The sequence below is a fragment of the Vespa velutina genome, chromosome 1, assembly GCF_912470025.1.
Source record: "Vespa velutina chromosome 1, iVesVel2.1, whole genome shotgun sequence".
NCBI lineage: Eukaryota > Metazoa > Arthropoda > Insecta > Hymenoptera > Vespidae > Vespa > Vespa velutina.
Genome location: NC_062188.1, coordinates 15,639,291 through 15,658,441, shown reverse-complemented (window position 1 = coordinate 15,658,441; position 19,151 = coordinate 15,639,291). Strand labels below are relative to the sequence as shown.

Sequence of the window (19,151 nt, the reverse complement as noted above, 5' to 3'; positions counted from 1 at the left end):
CATATCCTTTCGTGGGAAGAATAAAAGAAATGCTCGATAGCCGGCGGTACCATTGCGAGTAAACGCAATGTTGCATTTAATAATCTAAACGTGCTTTTCTCCATTATAATATACAATACGAAGGAACATTTTCAATGGGCAAGATGAATGCTTCGTGTAACAAAATAAAGAAATATTATTTCAGATAAATCTATCTTTTCTCGGATTATATCTTTTGAATCGTGCCGGAAATAGTGGATATACATTTTATACGATTGAGTCGAATGAAACAACCGATATATATATATGGCTATAGTTATTTGGGGAAGTGTAAATGGGAATGAGTTAAAGGGAAAGTGAGATAACAAATTATAGTATTTGGACCATCCGAAGATAGAGAAATAATTGGTAATAATAATCGATAAAGGACCCCCACGATTTTATTTCGTATTAACTTCATATTTTATTTCGTAGATGATGTTACTAGATACATTACGTTTTACGTTGTAATAAAGACTACCATATAATTAAGAGAGTAATGAAGATATCTCTGAACCTACGTATATTAACTAACGACAAGTATACTCTATCATATATATACATATCTACATATATACATATATATATATATACACACATACATACACACATACATACATACATACATACATATATACATGCATATATACATACATAACTTGTTCGAAAGGTGAACGCGCTTTCACATCGTTTCGCAGCTTCGGCAACGATTTATGAGCAATGGATTGCTCCAAATGGCATCTGGGTCTTCATGGGCACGCGTCGTACACCGATGTGCTGCCCATATGAACGCTCGTAAATGGACTTTTACGCGTATAGAGAGACATACTTACTCGTCACTGGGATATGCGAATCGAAGAGCGAGAGAGAGAGAGAGAGAGAGAGAGAGAGAGAGAGAGAGAGAGAGAGAGAGAGAGAGAGAGGGATAGATAGAGAGAGAGATATAGAGAGATACATCCTACCCTACCCTTGGATTTTGGTTCGTCCGTTGATTAACTGCCTGTACGCGTTCTCTGCCCTTACAAAGTCTATGACGACGACCGGTTGGATGGTTGGATGGATAGATGAATGAATGAACGAATGAATGGGTGGGTGGATGAATGGATGGATGGATGGATGGATGGATGGATGGATGGATGGATGGATGAATGGATGGATGGATAGATGGATAGATGGACGAAGCAACTAGAGTGTGCTTGTGGGCATTTATGCTTGTGATCGATCGTGTAGAATACACGGACTGAAATGATTCGTGCGTATTTGCGTGTATGCGTTTATTCGTTCGTTCGTTTGTTCGTTCGTTCATTTCGCCATTGGCTGCACTAGCAAGCGGCGTTCACTAGTGTTCAAAGTGATCTCCTTTTCGATGGAACAATCGATTTCACTGTTGCTTTCAGTAATTACGTAAATATGCCGGGATTGGTGTTAGACCGTAAGTTGTGATTACAAGCTTTGCGATTGAATTCATCTTTATTTCGATAGATTGAGGAAATATATATATATATATATATATATATGTATATGTATATGTAAATATAAATAAATGAGGAACATTTGAGAATAAACCTCAGAGAGGTTTGATTTCTCATTTTTTTTTCTTTTCTTTATTTTTTTTTCTCTATTTATTTTTTTTCTTTTTTTGTTTTTCTTTCCTTTTTTCCCTTTATATCATAACTTCTACATATTTATATATATACATATATATATATATATATCATGTAGGTATATATGTATATCGATGGTATGTGTTTTTTTATGAGATTAAGCATTTACTCCAAAAGGGATAAACTTAGGGATTAAGGGATTTCGCTCAAATCAGAAAAAAAGAAATAAATAAATAAGAAAATAAAGAAGAAGAAAAAAAAATGATTTTTCTTTATAGAAGAATTAAAGTTATACACGTTATTTTGTATGAAAGGTAGCATATGATTCGGTCAGGAGAGAAGGAGTAGGAGTAGTCCATTGAATTGGACACGGTCACGGATTTATGCGATATTCGGAGCATGAAGCACTACGTAGGAGACCTTTGATTCGTAAAAAAGAAGAAAGATTTTTAGCCGACAGATACAGTCGAGAGATTAATGAACAACGCGCTATTGACAAAATGGGAAGTTTGAAAACGTTTGAAGTCGGTCAGCTTGGTTGTGATCCATTCAAAAAGAAGAAGGGCCTCGACTGACTTTCTTTCGAATAGTCCTGGCACGGATCCAATGAAGAAAAGGAAAAAGAGATTAACGAAAGGGAGAAAAGCGTTGGTCGCGTTTGCGTTTTCAAAGTCCTTTAGCAATAAGATAACGAGATCGAGTTTCTTTTTTTTTTCTTTCTTTCTTTTTCTCTTTTCTTTTTTTCCTTTTCTTTTTTTCTTTTTCTTTTTTTTTTTTTGTTTTTTTATCGTAAATTTTTATACGACTGGTATGACATTAAAATCTATTATCGAGATTATTCCTCGATAACTATTATCGATAGACAGGAAACGATCGTTTCAATATATTATTATTCGTTTAAATCCGATTTAACTCTTTCGGGGGAGGGGAGTTAGGTTGATTAAATATTGTCCCTTTTTAGCTTTTATTTAGCTTTTTATGCATGATGAGAGTTATATTATAATCACAGTAATTAATATTTTATGTTAAATAATAGAAGTGAAGGTCTTTGTTTTCTCTCTCTTTTTTTTTTTTCATTTTTCATTTTTTTTATATTAAAAAGGATTTCTATGCAACTTGGGTTTTTATTTTCTTTAAAATCGTGTACCTCAAAGAATTAATCTGTAATATCAACAAGATTTTTCTTTTTTTTATGCTTTTTTGTTCTTTAACATTCAATCGTACATAACAATTTATTATCTATTATCTTTAAAATTCTATAATGACGATGACGACGATGACGACGACACAAAACGAAGAAAGAAAATGTTCCGATGGAATAATCCATATCGAATAGATATTTTATTTTCCGATAAATCGTTTTTTTTTTTTTATTTTTTTTTTTTTTTTTTTATACTCCGAATCGTGTCCGCGCATTGGGATACGCGATATTTATTTGAATAATTTAATTTTAAATTTACATTGAATCGAAATATTAAGAACTAATTTTTGATATTATTAATATCGTTAAAGTATGTTCATCGTATATATAAATTTTTATATCATCGATTTCGCGTACCGTTCGATGCAACGTTTGCTATTCTATACTTTTCTAATTCTTATTTTTAAAGAATTACATTTTGGTTAAAGTAAACTTTGAAGAACATTATTTTCACGAAGGTAGATCGAATGAAGTCGAATTCGGGTCGACGATTTCAGTGAAAAGGTTCTTTGTCTCGTTGATACTTGCTAAATCTATGTTCCTCCATCGCACTCTCTCACCCTCCCTTCCCTCTCTCTCTCTCTCTCTCTCTCTCTCTTTCTCTTTCTTTATTATTTCTTCAACTCTTTTTGTTTCTTATTCTTTCACTCTTTCTCTCTCTCTCTCTCTCTCTCTCTTCTTCTTCTTCTTTCGATCTTCATTTTTCATCATTCGAGACGTTTCCAAAAGGCTTTCTACCATTCGCCTACGAAGACGACTCCTTCATTGAACTTTTATCGGCTTTGTACCCTTCTACAGTTATACTTTCCGATACTTCGATTCGTGACATTATCGTTTCTATCTCTGCAAAAGGATAGGAAGAGAGAGAGAGAGAGAGAGAGAGAGAGAGAGAGAGAGAGAGAGAGAGAGAGAGAGAGAGAGAGAGAGAGAGATTCGAACACTGGAAAAGGAAGTGGAACAAAAGGGACGACTCTCTCGACTCGTGAAAGATAAATCCTGTTATTTTATTGCCACTTTTCGATCTCACGATCTTAAAATCTTCTTTCTTTCTCTTCTTCCTCTATCTATTTCTCTTTCTCTCATCCTTCTCTCTTCCTTTCTATCTTTATTAATCTCAGATAATCACGATTTATTTGGAAAACTTGCCCTTGCAATTGGAACGAAATCCCTTTCTCTTTCTTTCTCATTCTTTCACGTTCATTGATATCGTCGTCACGTTTTACTTGATCTTTTCTCTCTCTCTCTCTCTCTCTCTCTCTCTCTCTCACTCTCTTTTACTCTTTACATTTAAAGCCCTGAACTTTGTTGTCGGGAAAGTATATCTTTATTCTTCAAAAATAATACCTTATTCGATCTTTTCGCATATTCTATTTATATAGTCTCTTTTTTGCCATTATGCCCTAAGTATTCTCGAGAGAAATCCCGGTGTACAATATATAAAAATACATATACATATATTTATTCATGAAAAGTGTATATATTTTCTCTCTCTTTCTCTCTCTCTCTCTCTCTCTCTCTCTCTCTCTTTCTTTCTTTCTGATCTCGGTTGTTTCATAATAATCAAGGATGGAAAGGATAATCTCTTTTTTCTTTTTTATATATTTTTTTTTTTTTCCTTTCTTTCTTTAGACGCTGCCAGTCGCAAGTCTCAAAGGAGAAGATAAGATTCGGAGTTTTCAACGTTAGTTCGGTCGTGGATCGATTCGCCTTTTCTTTGCCTTTTTTTTATTTCTTTTTTTTTCTTTTTCTTTTCGTTTTTTTACTTTTTCTTTCTCTCTTTGGCTTTCCTACTTTTGCTCTTTGCTTCTATCTTCTCTAGTTTTTTTTTTTTTTTTTTTTTTTTTTTTTTTTTTTTTTTTTTTTTTTTACTTTATCCTTTACTTCCTCGTCTTTCGTTCGCGTTCTTCTTTCCCTTGGCATTGTACTCTCGCCATTGTATCTCTTTAGAATCTTTCTTTTCTTCTGAAATGTCTCGACCGAAATGCATTAGTTGGAAATCAGTCGTCGAAAGTTTTTTCTTTTTCTTTTTTTTTTTTTTTCTTTTTTTTTTTTTCTTTTCTTTTCTTTTTTTTTCCGAAGCGATATCCATTGGCCGATGCCAATGTTCGTAGAAGAAAATTTCCCTTGGGAGAAGTATTCTTGGGGTCCCTTCGTCCGGATCATTCGCTCGTTCCTCACGATGAATTTTAATAGAATCGAATTGAGCGCGTTCGACGCGCGTGCGCGCGCACTGTAATTGTAGCCCTATTTGACTTTGAGACGATGAAGAAGAAGAAGAAGAAGAAGAAAAGAAGAAGAAGAAAAAGAAAAAAAGATTGGAGGAGATGGAAGGTAGAAAGAAAAAGAAGAAGAAAAAAATCCGATATATTATTAAACGAATAAAGTGATAAGAGGATAGATCGTAAACATCATTTTCTCTCTCTCCCTCTTTCTCTCTCCCCTCTCTTTCTATTTCACAAGAAAGATTTTATACAAAGGTTAGTGGGGGAAAAGGAGAGGGAGTGGAGATATGTCGAGGAAAAATAAGTGGACGGTATTGTATTTTGTTATTCCTTTCTGGTATTATATCGATAACGTTCCTCACGAATATTGGCCGCCCCGATCCGATTTATCATGAGATTCGATGCAGCATATTCAAAAAGCAGATGGTGACGCATAAATATATAGATATTTTGAAGTATTTTTTAGTGTGGAAGGATAAATAGTCCGTATAGAGAGAAAGAGAGAGAGAGAGAAAGAGAGAGAGAGAGAGAGAGAGAGAGAGAGAGAGAGAGAGAGAGAGAAAGAAAGAAAGAGAAGTAGCTAGGTACGCTGAACTTTGACCGATGTTTCTTCGGTTACGCGTTTCTTCGTCGTCTTCGTTTGGAGGAAGACACTGTGGGAAAGGTAGACTTCTGAATGGAGGCCCGACTCCCAAGGCGATCCAGGGTCGTTCTCTCACGGTGTAGATCTTCTCGTGCACGCGCTTGCGCTCTTTCTTCTTCTCCTTCTTCATTTCTTCGTCTTCTACTTTGAGTACTAAAAAAAAAAAAAAAAAAAAAAAAAAAAAAGAAAAGAAAAAAGAAAAAAAGAAATGAGATATATCTACGTATATTATAGTTAAGTAAGCGCGTATACTACCTTCACTTTTCTCGATGCTTAGTCATGGTTTCGTTAACGTACACGCTAATAACAAGAAACCATTGTTTCGTACACTTTCATCATGCACGAAGTTATACGTATAATTTCTCTCTCTCTCTCTCTCTCTCTCTCTCTCTCTCTCTCTCTCATTCTTTTTCCTTTATTCTTCCACCCCCCCTCCTCCCCCCGTCTCTGCCACCGAGCACATTCCGCGATTTTATATTTGACAAATATCATTTGTCAGAAAAAAAAAGTGAACGTAAGAAGGAGATGCAACTTGAACAAAGCATGTCTATTATATATTTTTTTTTTTTTTTTTTCGAATGGTACTGAATCGCGATCATCGAACGAACGGCTTCAGTCTCCTCCTGTATATTATCTTCCATCCCTTTCAAAAGCTCGCCTTTTTCCGTTGAGCCCTTCATTCATCGACCGGCTAACCGACAACCAACCTCTCATGACCATATCTTTTTTGATGAAGTTCGTCGATGAAATTTTTCCTGGTAAAAAGTGTGAAACTAACGAACCTATCGATACATTTATACGAGAATTCTATCATTTTATTATTGACAAAATTTTTTTCGTTGAAAATGTTTTCATTTTTTCTTGTTTTCCATTGTGAATCGCGAGAGGGAGAGAGAAAAACAAAAACAAAAAAAAAAAAGAAAAGAGAAAGAAAAAAGACATATATTTGTACTTTTTTTAGGAATAAATGTTGGAAAAAAAAAAAAGTTAGAAATAAAGAAAAGAAATATATTTTATATCTTCTAGGAATAAACGTTATCTACGTTGGGATTTAGGAAAATGGAATTTTCAAATGTAAATACTATTTATTTGTTAAAAATAAAAATAAAATGGTAAAATTAAAATTCACTTCCGCGCACGTTTAACCATCCTGGTATAGTTGCCAGTGAAGTTGCTCTCTCCGAATTTTTCTTCCTGGAAGTGAGTGTAGTAAATTGAAAGGAATTTAAAAAGGAATAAAAAAAAAAAAAAAAATAAAAAAAAAATAAAAAAAAAAGAAAGAAAGAAAAAGAAAAGAAAAAAAGAAATCGATAAGGCTCAGGATTACATGTGTAAATCAAGTTTCATTTTGTGGTTTTCAATTCGGGAAAGTTGATCAAATCGGGAAACTAAATGAAAAAGATTACGTAAAGCTATGGGTGATATCGATACGAGATGGAATAATTTTTTCTTTATATCCTTTTCATCGTGGATTATAACATATAGGACATAGTTATCGATATGCGCATAAGTATCGTGAATTCTTTGCCAACGATTTTTCTCGTAAATCGTGCGAACTTTCTCCCTACCTCCTCGCCCGCCTCCCCCCCACCCTCTACTCTCCAATCTCCCTCCCCCTACCCCTTTTCCGGAACAAACGACTTTATTTCGTGGCATTTATTTGGCATAGGGGTAATAAAAAGCACACCGCCTATTTGGTTAGGAAGGGTTCCCTGGAAATATTACTTTGCCATGTCGAACGTCAAAATTTTATCGTCGATCTTTTTTATCTCTCGTATCCAACGATACATGAATTACGTTCGATGGAATATATTTTTTCGAGATTTTCGCATCGCTTCGTTCCACGATCAATTTATATCTTCGTATCGATTTGTTGTAGGTATCAAGTAAATAAGATATGACGTAGGAAAAAAAACTATTGACGAGGTCACTTAATCTAAAGACGTTATATGCGGATTTGAATATGGAAAAAGTTAAATAAAAAGTTAAATAAAAAAAAAAAAAGAAAAAAAGAAAGAAAAATAACTGATCAACATTAATCCAAGATCAAAATTAAAAATGATCGTTTTATTTCGAATGAAAGTAAATCTAAGAAAATGAAATAGCCATCTATTTGATCTTTGACGAGTAAATCCTCTAGTCCAGCTCCAAATTAAAAAAAAAAAAAAAAAAAAAAAAAAAAAAAAAAAAGAAAAAAAACAATCATCTTGAAATATCAGCCCTTCATCTTAATATTAAAATACATTGAAGGGGTACATATAGTTTTATATTTAAATGATATGTAGATTTTAAATACTTTTAGATATCATTTTTCAGAAAAGAAGCAACGAGAACGAACAAAATCTATGTACATTTGAAAATAGCTTTTCTCTTAGTTTATTACGTACATTCTTAGGTTATTAAGAAAAAAAAAAAAAAAAAAAATATTTCATATTGATAAATATCGGTGAAATATCTAATGCAATATATATTACAAAGTGATTTCACTTTATCGCAAACTGTTTCCTAATCACTATCAAACATATAATTATAAAAGAATTTTGAATTATGATATATATTCGTGAAACGAAGTATACCGAATGAGCGTAATTTTTGTACGGATATTAAATATTTTGTTCCCTTTTCGTTCTTTGTTATAATGATATCTAAAAAGTATTTGAAAATCTTTACGTTATTTAAATGTAAAAAAAAGTATATATCCCTCGGCACGCTTTAATATTAAAGCAAAGGTTCGAAATTTGAAAACGATCTTTTTTCCTTTTTTTAATTATTTATTTATTTATTTATTTCGAACTGAATCAGGTGTCTGATAAAAGTCATAAAATTTTTTTTTAAAATTGAAATAACGATAACCCGTTCATATTATTTGATTAATTTTTTTTTTTATTTATTTATTTATTTATTTTTTTTTTTTTTTTTATTTTTTACTTTATCTAATTCGTATTGGATATAATTAAAAGCATAACATTCAAATGAATTTTCATCAAATGTCATATTAGCGACACGGATATCCTTTGCATTGACCGCTTCGTTAAATTCGTGGATGAACGATTTCGTTTTATGGTAATGAGCGGAATTAACTCTCCTAGCATCAAAGGAGTAAAGAAGGAGAAGTAAAATCCTCGAATCGTTTGAGCCCGCAGCTCTCGTTAGATCGAATATATAGATATATCTACCTGTATCCTACATACAGGTTTGATTCCTCGTCGTACGGGCTTGCGGAAATCCACATGACGGTGAATTACTCGAGTTTGTGTGTTCCTCGTAACGCGGTTTTGGTTTAACCGATAGCACGTTCGGCACGATTGCAACATCGAGATGTGTATTATGGGAACAGAACAACGATGAGGAAACAGAATGTCTGAAATATGTTTCCGATCTACGATCGCATTTATGGTCTACAATTTGAATCGTTGACATTCACATTTTGGAGAACTTACGAATTAAAATTAGAAATATTTGGCCATAAATAAAGATATTTTTCGAATTCGTTTGAAAACTATTTTAAACGAACTTTCTACTTTATATTTAATCACTTTATACTTTCACATACGTGTACACAGGTTTCTTCTTTCTCTCTCTCTCTCTCTCTCTCTCTCTCTCTCTCTCTCTCTCTCTCTCCCCCTCTGTCCCTCTGTCTCTCTCACTTTTATTAGGTATAAATATATTTATATCTGATTTTTCATATAAATTCTTAAAGTTAAAAAATATGACTTTTTCAGAAAGAAGGGATCATATAAATCTTGCACGAAAAAAAAAAGGAAAGAAATAAATAAAAAAGAAAGTAAGAATTTTATTTTATTAAAAAGATAAAACGATTTGAAAAAGAGAAGAGAAGAGAGAGAGAGAGAGAGAGAGAGAGAGAGAGAGAGAGAGAGAGAGAGAGAGAGAGAAAGAAGTTAATTCGTGTATAAAACAAGTCATCATAAACGATTCGCAGAAATCTTACGATCGTTTAACGATCTTAAAAAAAAAAAAAAAAAAAAGAAAATTTACGATATTTTCTCCTTTGACTATAAAATTCATTCGAGGGAAAGAAAGGAAAAAGAAAAAAAAAAAAAAAGAAAAACAAGGAAAAAAAAAGAGGAAGAAAAGAAAATCGTTTTCTATGCGTTCAACGATGAAGCCACCCGTCATGATTTGACGTCGATAAAAAGGAGTAAAAGAGAAAGAACGAAGATCGTTAGTTTCCGCGACGAAAAAACAGCTACCGCGTTGACTGCTAACGAACTTTAGCCGCGAACATTTTTCTCTATATACATATATCGATTCCTTTGATAATTGCCGTTAACGAGGAACGTCGAAGCTCGATTCATTAGTCGACTTGGCTCGATGGTTGGGTACGTCGATATTGTTGCCGGAAACGAGGAACCAGACGAGATGTTGCGTTGATTCAATCCAACGTTAACGGTGATTCCTTCCTTTATCTCCATGTCCTTGCTCTGAAATATTATAAAGGACATTAGTCCTTTAAAGTTAACGCTAATTCGTCATTGATACAACTTACTTCATCAATATTTCTAGATGTCCTCTTCTCTCTATTCCCCTCCCCCTCTCTCTATCCCTCCATTCTATATATACCACTTTCAAATCCATTGACAAACAAGGAGAGACAAAGTATCTCTCACTTTTTTTTTCTTTTTTTTTTTCTTGTTTTTTTTTTTTTTTTTTTTTTTTTTTTTTTTTTTTTTTTTTGTTTTTTCTTTGAAGGGTAGCCGTTTTAATAAGAATTTTTAAAAGATCTAAGTAAGAGTACATAGGACGATTTTTAACGATCCCAGGAAGGGTAAGAAAATTTATGGGAATGACGCTCGTTAGGAAAGCAAGGGTGAGAAAAAAAAAATGAACCTGCAAGGATCGGTAGGCATTAGAGCAAGCTTCAACAATGGTCAAGGTTATCCATGAATGGAGTAGAAGGATCTTTATCCTCTTTCGTTGCCCTTTTTCGTTCCTTTATCTCTTTCTCTTTCTGTTATTCTTTCTTTCTTCCTTTCTTTCTTTCTCTCTTTCTTTCCTTTTTGCTTATATTCATATTTCCCCGCTCTTTCCCTCCCTTCCTCCCTCTCTCTCTCTCTCTCCCTTCCTATCCCTTTCCGTTAGAACATCCCTTTCGATCCTCGTTTTTTCCTCGTTATATTTTGTCTCATTGTTATTACGCTTTTCGTGGAAGATTTCTCATCCGTTGGTCTAGAAATCAGAGAGAGAGAGAGAGAGAGAGGGAGAGAGAGAGAGAGAGATGCTCGGTAATTTGCGTTTCATCTCATGGAAAAGATACACGGCGATGCGGAAATGAGCCAGCGAAAGGCAGTACTCGGTTTTGTTTTGTTTTGTTCTGTTTTGTTCTATTTTTTTTTTTTCTTTCTTTCTTTCTTCTTCTATTACTTTACCCAATTATATTATCTTGCGTCTGTAAACTCGTTCCAAAGAAATAGAAAAAATGAGAGAGAGAGAGAGAGGAGGGGAGAGAAAAGATAGTTAGAAAAAAACAAGCCTTTTATCTTTTCAAAGAAATATCCTTTTCAACTATACATATAGCATTAGATTCGTTCAACTCTGTTACGTCTCAAAGAGAATCCTTTGGATAAATGAAATTAGTACGATAATAGTATTTCAAATAGACGTTTTTTTTCTTTATTTATTTTTTCTTCTTTCTTTTTTTTTTTCTTTTTTTTTTTATCCTCTTTTATCACTTGATTGAATTTATCGTCCGACGAATCAATATGTTTTCGTCACCAAGGGAATATGAAGTCTCTGTGGTTCGTTTGGTATCAATTACTATGTCATGTCGAAGAACAAAGTCCGTTTAATCATCGTTTCATTTCGGTACTATCGAATGCACGTCAAATGATACGTATTTGAAACGTAGTCGCTTCGGTATTCGTCATGATGTTATCGTTATAAGTTCGTTTATTTTCAATTTCCTCGATTATGATGAAATACCATCGATATTTATATATACATACATTTATCGATTGTATAATCTTAATGATCAACAGCTGGTCGATAATATATTTTGATAGGTTCAATATATGTAATTATCTATAGTTTCGTTTAATATACATGGAATGTTGATGATCGGTCATTTGCAATGTCGAAAAAGAAGGATGTATCTCGTAAATATTTAACTTATGTTATTTATTTGCCGCATTTGCTTTTAAGCCCGTTCGACGTCGTAAAGTGTAGTCTGAGACGTGTGAAAAATAATGGCGACCTTTTGCTCCGAGCATCGCTCTTCATCGAGAAACGACGTTGGATAGGCGGATGGTGATGGAGGATTATAAGAAAAAAGTTTCTCTTACTTAATACCAATTTTTCATCGACTTTGGTTTCGGCTTCGTTGTCAATATATTTAAATGGGATCTTCCTTTTACTCGAATACATTTAAAATATATTTATTGTTGACATACTAACGTAACATAATTACTTTCTTATGATTATTACTTTCAATTATAATTACTTCTTAAATTTTTATTTTTCTCTTTCTTTTTTTTTTTTTTTTCTTCGTATATAATTGCAAGCATAACTTCGATAAATTTGTGAGATTCTAACGGGGGAGGAGGAGGGGGAAGGGGGGGGGAGGTGGGCAATTAGTTAGACGATAGTTCGAAAATCGAAGACTTCGTTGTCGTCAACTATGCGGATCCTCGTGGAAACATGCGATACTACGAAGAAGAATTATGAGCCACTTTGTCGCATCGAAGAGAAACGTGGAAATTTCATTTGTTCCCTTTAAAAAACGCGATAAAAGGCAATGGCGATAACGATTGCGAACTCTCTTACCTTTCTCGATTCGATCATCATTTTCTTTGAAATTCCATCATTCTTTTTCTTTTTTTTTTTCTTTTTCTTTTTTTTAATTTTTTTCTTTCCTTTTCTTTTCTTTCAAGGATCAACGCGCACGTTCATACATTTCTCAATACTTATATTTCTTTCTTTTTTTTTTTCTCTCTCTTTCTTTTTTTTTTTTTTCTAAATACGACGTTATAGGAATAAAAATGAGCATAAAGCTAATATTTAATAATAGACGTAGATAGTTCTTCCGTCTTAGACGAAAAATTATATAACTAATAGCATTTATGTATTATATATACGCGTATACTTATGTTTATGAGAAGAAAGCGAAAAGCGAGAGGAATCTTATCGAAATAAAATCCGATAAGATTTCTTAAGATATCTTGATTGGTTAAAATTCGAAGGTAAAAACGTGGCTCCTTCTTCTTCTTCTTCTTCTTCTTTTTCTTTATCTTTATCTTTATCTTTTTGATCGTAGTCGCTTAAAATTTTTATATTTCAACCGCCTTACACGAACGAGCTACTTTCATGGCACGGCTACTTTCATTATGACCGAGCAAGGGAAAAAAAAAGGTAGAAGAAGAAGAAGAAGAAGAAGAGGAAAACAAGAAAAAAAAGAATCGTGCTAATCAAGGCGGCTACACGAGGGCATTACAATTAATAATTGCGTTTACGCTGAGTGGGATCGTTGTACCGGAAGACACGGTCCGCGTATTTCGTTGGAAATTGAAATTTTTCTTCCACTTCGTTTCACCTTATCGTTCTTGTAATTAACTTCTCCGTTGGTTTGCCTCTCCTTCGATTATTTTCGTATTTCTCTCTCTTTCTCTCTCTCCCTCTCTTCTTATTTCTTTTTTTTTTTTTTTTTTTTTTTTTTTTTTGCCACTTCGATGACTCCTCTTCGTTTCGTAGCTTTTACATTCGTTTTTCTCTTTCCCAACAATAAGAGAAATCCTATATGACTTGCGTTGGTATATAAAGGTGATGGGTACCATCGTGACTTTCTTTCTCGTTATTTCCAAGTTTTTGTGTCGTAACTTTTCAAGGCGTTTGCAAAGTACATAGTAACATTCGATTTTCCACCAGGTTTAATCCCACTTTTCGAACTCAATTTATCCTAGGCCGATAATTTACGTTACCTTTGCAAATCCGACGCTATGTAAGAAAACTTTCTTCACGAGGTAGGAATTCACAAACATTGCGGGATAACGTTTTATCTCTTCTTTCGTTAAAAAAGAATAAAAAGTTCAAAAGGGGAAGGATTTAAAGGCGAAGGTACGCACGGATATAGTCGAGATTAAAATACAATCTGTTATATTTTAAATGTAAATTTTTGAACGGTTCGTGGAGCAACATATATACATTAGATGCATATATATATATATATATTATATTATATTATATTATATTATATTATATTATAGCATATATACAGAATGGTGTATATACGTATACATATATAATATCGCGATTATTTCGTAGCAATTTTCTTCTGGTATCACGTCATATCGGCGAACTTGTTTACTAGAAACTACGCGACAGTTATGCTGGAAAGCTTCTGAAGCTAAGGGAATAATAAAATGGAATGAGAGAGAAGGAGAAAGTACAGAAGAGAGAGAGAGAGAGAGAGAGAGAGACATGAAAATGGAAGGTATGGAAGGAACAGAAATATCGTAGAAGTTTTGCTTTGAGATAGTAGATACAACCGCTGCACCTGTAAAATGTTCTTCCCTTAAGTCCTTCGTAAAGCGTTCCAGGTAGAAGCTATGAAGTTGGCGAGATTTTCCTTCGCCCTCTACTATCCTCTAACATATACAACACATACATACATACATACATACATACGTACCCACATACATACATATATGTATTTCTACCTAAAGAGACCAATCCTCGTTAGAAGCAAGTATGGCCTCAACATACTCAACACGACTCGATCTCTCTCTCTCTCTCTCTCTCTCTCTCTCTCTCTTTCCCTTTGGATAGCAATTCAAGCACGTTCAAGAGAGAGAAAGAGAGAGAGAGAGAGAGTGAGAGAGAGAGAAAGAAATATACAGAGAAAAAAAGAGAGAAAAAGTGAGAGTGAGAGTGAGAAAGAATGAGACAGTGAAAATGGAAGATACATCCACGCAGAAAAACGTACACAGACGGTTGAATATTTGAGTAGCAATCATACACATGTACTCGTCTATCGCGCTTTTACGAGCGAGCAGTTTTCTTCGTCTCCTATTTCCTAACGTGGCGTTAAACTGCACCGGTAATTATCGCTATTACTACAGTTAATTACTTTTTCCGGAATTTCTGTTTTTTCTTTTTGTTCTTTCTCTTTTTTTTTTCTTCTTCTTCTTCTTCTTTTTTTTTTTTAACGTGGCGAGATGGAAAGATCCATCGTCACTTTTTAGATTTATATTCGTCGTTTAACACGTTAACAAAAATATATGCGTTTTTTTTTTTTTTTTCTTTTTTTTTTTTTTTTTTTTTCAAAACGGCGGTCAATTCGATGACGAATGTTACGTGAATATTGATATGTATGTATATCGAATAACGTGCGTTTATTTTTTCTATTCGAACGATTTCAATTGCAAAAGTTTTGTTCCGTTTGGAAGAAAAAGAAAAAAGAAAAAAAAAAAAAAGAAAAGAAAAAAGCGAAGGAGGAGAAAACGGAAAAAGGGAAAAAAAGAGAAAGAAGAAAAAATAGATCACTCGCATGTAACTGGAACGAACGAACGAACGAAATGAAACGAAACGAAACGAAACGAAACGAAACGAAATGAAACGAAATGAAACGATATGAAATGAATTCGATTCGACGGGGATCAATTTTGGATCGGTGGAAATATCAGGAAGTTTAAGTTCAACGAGAAGAAAATCGAGATAAGCCAAATCGTTACTTCGTTTCGTTGTTCGATTTCGTCGTTCAACTTGAAAAGAGCGTATCACGAGCAAAGTAAAGTCAGACGTTTGCTCTTATCCATACGTACATACATACATACATACATACATACATACATACATACATACATACATACATATATACATATATATATAAATACATACGTAGTTGCGTTACGTACACATGTCTGAATTACGCAGGTAGGCAGATACGTATAGAGACGACGAGGAAATCTTTTTCAGCGCGGAAAAGCACAAACGTCGTTGGGAAAGTGTGTACTCCTATATTTTCCTTTCGTAAGCTTGGCTGCTACGAAAAGAGGAAGACGAGCCGCCTTCTCGAGCGCGTGCTCAAGGGGTTTTGCAAGCTCACTGAATTTCTATCCACTACTCGAGAAGGTCTACCCACTCTCTTGCCTTATCCTTAAACCTAGCCCTCCTTTGGGGCCTCTTATGCACTTTGGTACACGCCATTACTAAGCTGTTCCCACGGGTGCCATTATACGTGGACTTTTCTTTCTCTCCTTCTATCCTTCTATCCTTCTCTCTCTCTCTCTCTCTCTCTCTCTCTCTCTCTCTCTCTCTTTATTTTCTCACTTTTTCTTCCCTCTCTTTTCCTCTTCTAAACCTCTCTACTCTTACCTTGTTCTCGTTCGGATTATCGTCACTTTAGAATTAAGGTTTATTCGACAGATATTACATAAAGCTATGCAAATTATAAAGTATATACATATACATCGAAAGATAAATCACGGAAAAACTTCGGATTTTTTTATCTTTATAACTTTTCTTTTACTTATAGGTGAAATAATAATGGTTAATAGTTATGAACGTGTTTGACTACATGCATTTTTTGTCGTAATAAATCGATTTTGTTTTTTTTTTTTTTTTTTTTCGATCTTCCTTTCACAACAAATTTATCCGAAATTATTATCAATCGTACAAAGAAATTTACTTTTTCCACAGTCTGTTCGAATTTATTTCTCGGTATTTAAAATTATTTCTCGAAGATATAAGATTCGTTCGGAGGAACTATACAGCGTTCATAATAAACGTAATAACGATACGACGATGTAAAAAAAGGGACGATAAAAGAAGTTCGACTTTCATCCCGTTTTATGTTTTCCAAGTTTCATAGATGCTTTTTCTTTTCTTCTTTCTCTTCTTTATCTCCTTCTTTCTCTGTTTGTCTTTATTTTTCTTTCTTTCTTTCTTTCTTTCTTTCTTTCTTTCTTTTTTCTTTTTTTTTTTTCAATACCCTCTTTTAAATTGGCACAAAAAATAATTTATATTTTATATAAAATTATGCTTCGTAGCGAGATCATTTACGAAGCATGTACGAAATCGAGCATATATATATATATATATGTATATCAAGATCGATTTATACACGAAAAATTTCCGATCGATTTAAAATTCCAATTCGCGCGAGATTCGATTGTCCATTGTATTCGTATGTTGTGTTTGTAATACGATTCCTCCATTGGTGATTCGATTCTCTTTCGAAATATTCTTTCGTTTATCTTCATTGTAACACGACAATATCCGGTAACATCCGAATGACTTTGTTTCCTATCGACGATCGCATTATCGGTCGTATAAGGGTGTTCGTTGAAAACGATACGAAATCGAGCTGTCGCTTCTACTAGAACGCACGTTGCAACGAAAACGATAGTTTTACGATCAAACGGCCGTGTTTGATAGGAGACGGCTCACGAAGCAGCTTTCGAAATTGGACGAAGGATTGTTACTGGAAAGAAACGGGGAGGGGAGAAAGGGAGGAAAAGGAACAGGAGGAGGTGGAGGAGGAGGATACTTATCGTTTTATGATACCACTACGCGGCTAACTCGAAAGAAGCGACGACTCCCTTACGGCTGTCTCGGATTTTATCGTCGTCGTCGTCGTCGTCGTCGTCGTCGTCGTCGTCGTTGCCATCGCGTAGTTCTTCTCTCTTCGTTCTGTTATCGTGCTTCCGTGCAAACGCACCGAATTGATAAAGCACAATTTAAAGATAGGGAGAAAGGGAGAAAGAGAGAGAGAGAGAGAGAGAGAGAGAGAGAAGAAAGAGAGAGAGAGAGATAAGTATGAGACGCGTCGGCCGTTAGTCGAGCGTACCTTTTCACGCAAGTGGCACGTTTCTCGTGTTGTTAGAAAAAGGTTAGGAATAACGATTGGGCACGTAGAAAAGAATCGAAGAAGAAATTTCTGATTGTTATTAGAGTGTATATATATATATATATATATATATATATATATATATGTAAATGATTCTAGACCGACAATATTCTTTCCTGGTAGACACACGAATCGAGTACGAAGGAAATATCGGAAATAGGAATCGATCGTTCGGTGGATCATTCACGAGTGATCATAACAACTCGCGAACACTTTTCTAGATGGTTTCTTAGGAAGACCAAAAGGAATTTTAATGTTTTGGAAGAGATAAAGTCCTTATTTGATTCTTCGGCTTTTAAGCATTGAAAGGAGTCTCATTATAAAGGAAGGAAATATTTTATTCAACAAAAGGGATACACTTGAAAGAAGTCAAAGAGAAAAGAAAAGTAGAAGAAGGATGTAGTTCGAGAAATATAAGAGATAGTTGTTGTGAATATTACCGATACGATGGAGACGAGAAGGAAATGCGAAAAGTCGTGGAGGCGAGTGAAAATCGATTTCTGAGAAACACGGAGGAGAATGCACAAACACACAAATCAATTTCGTGGCCCCATTGGGACTGGTAGCAGCACGACTACCACAGCCAACAACAACGGCAACAACAATAGGGGCCCTGTGAGAAGATGGAACAGTTTCCACGGTGGTGGTGGTGGTGGTGGTGGTGGTGGTGGTGGTGGTAGTATGGGTGCTTGTGGAGGTGGTGGGAGCCATCTTTTGAGCGACGCTGTTGGTAATGGCGCCGTCGTCGCGGGATCTTTTGTGAGGACAACTCAGGAACCTTTCAGGGCCGTACCGAAGGCCGTTCAAGCTCTGAGAAGTGAATCGGTCGACAGGAGCCATCGTGCTCCCCCACCACCGCCGCCGACCTTTCCGAGAAGACGATTTTCCGTTTGGTGAGTCGCCCTCTCCCTTTTCCTCGCGCGCATACACACACCCCCTCACTTTTCCATTTCTCTCATCTTGTTCGTTCTTCCGTCTGCCGTTTCGTTAATTACGAAACCGATCTCTGGATTATTTCCAGTTAAAGTTAGAAGTTGTTTTTTTTACTTATCTCTTGTCGTTCCTTCAGATTGAATTTTATTTTTATATTTATATGAATACAGGAGAGGCTGATGCTAGTCATCGATTCTATTTTTTTAGATTTATCCTACGTACATACGTTTTTGCTTTTTGAAAAAAAAAAAAAAAAAAGAAAAAAAAAACAGTAAACATTTCAGAAATATTATTTCCAGATAAATTAAATCTACATAGATTTTTCGTGCTGCGTGTAACGCAATATTCTACATATTTTTCCTCTTCGATGTTCTTTTTGCTTCTCTTTTCCTTTCCTTTTATTTTTTTTTCTTCGTTTTAATTTTTGTCTTTTATTCTTTTACCTTCTCACAAATATACCCACTCAATGCATTATTTGAGTTCAAAATCCTCATTGCAAAATAAGATATTTACTTTGCGGAATATCTCTGAAACGTTTCACTTTACCAGACATACGCATATTTCGTTCCTTTTCATCTCTTTCGACGAATACTACCCCATCAGCCTCTAAAGTTCGTATATCTAATTCATACCTATCCCTTTATATTTCGTGTAAAAGCTAACGGACGAG

General features: G+C 34.4%; 1 protein-coding gene and 1 long non-coding RNA gene across 18 annotated transcripts in view; one reads left to right on the top strand and one right to left on the bottom strand.

Annotated features, from left to right (window-relative positions):
- Positions 1 to 19,151, top strand: part of LOC124953618 (rap guanine nucleotide exchange factor 2-like) — a 131,704-nt gene that overhangs the window by 67,213 nt on the left and 45,340 nt on the right. For 9 of the 17 annotated variants that reach the window (XR_007102281.1, XM_047505293.1, XM_047505304.1 and 6 more), the window contains exon 2: positions 17,770 to 18,441. The exons of 7 other annotated variants lie outside the window; for them this stretch is intronic. Coding sequence is in view for 8 of the 10 variants with exons in the window: in XM_047505293.1 (XP_047361249.1) it covers positions 18,068 to 18,441 (374 nt within the window). In the remaining 2 variants the exon portion in view is untranslated. Of the gene's footprint in view, positions 1 to 4,912; positions 5,155 to 17,769; positions 18,442 to 19,151 lie in introns of those variants that run through there. One more of the 17 variants, XM_047505382.1, reaches the window with a different exon arrangement.
- LOC124953887 lies at positions 9,056 to 18,166 on the bottom strand. Its single transcript, XR_007102360.1, has 2 exons — positions 10,196 to 18,166; positions 9,056 to 10,130 (listed from the first exon to the last, which is right to left on the bottom strand). It is a non-coding gene; the product is annotated as an uncharacterized LOC124953887 (long non-coding RNA).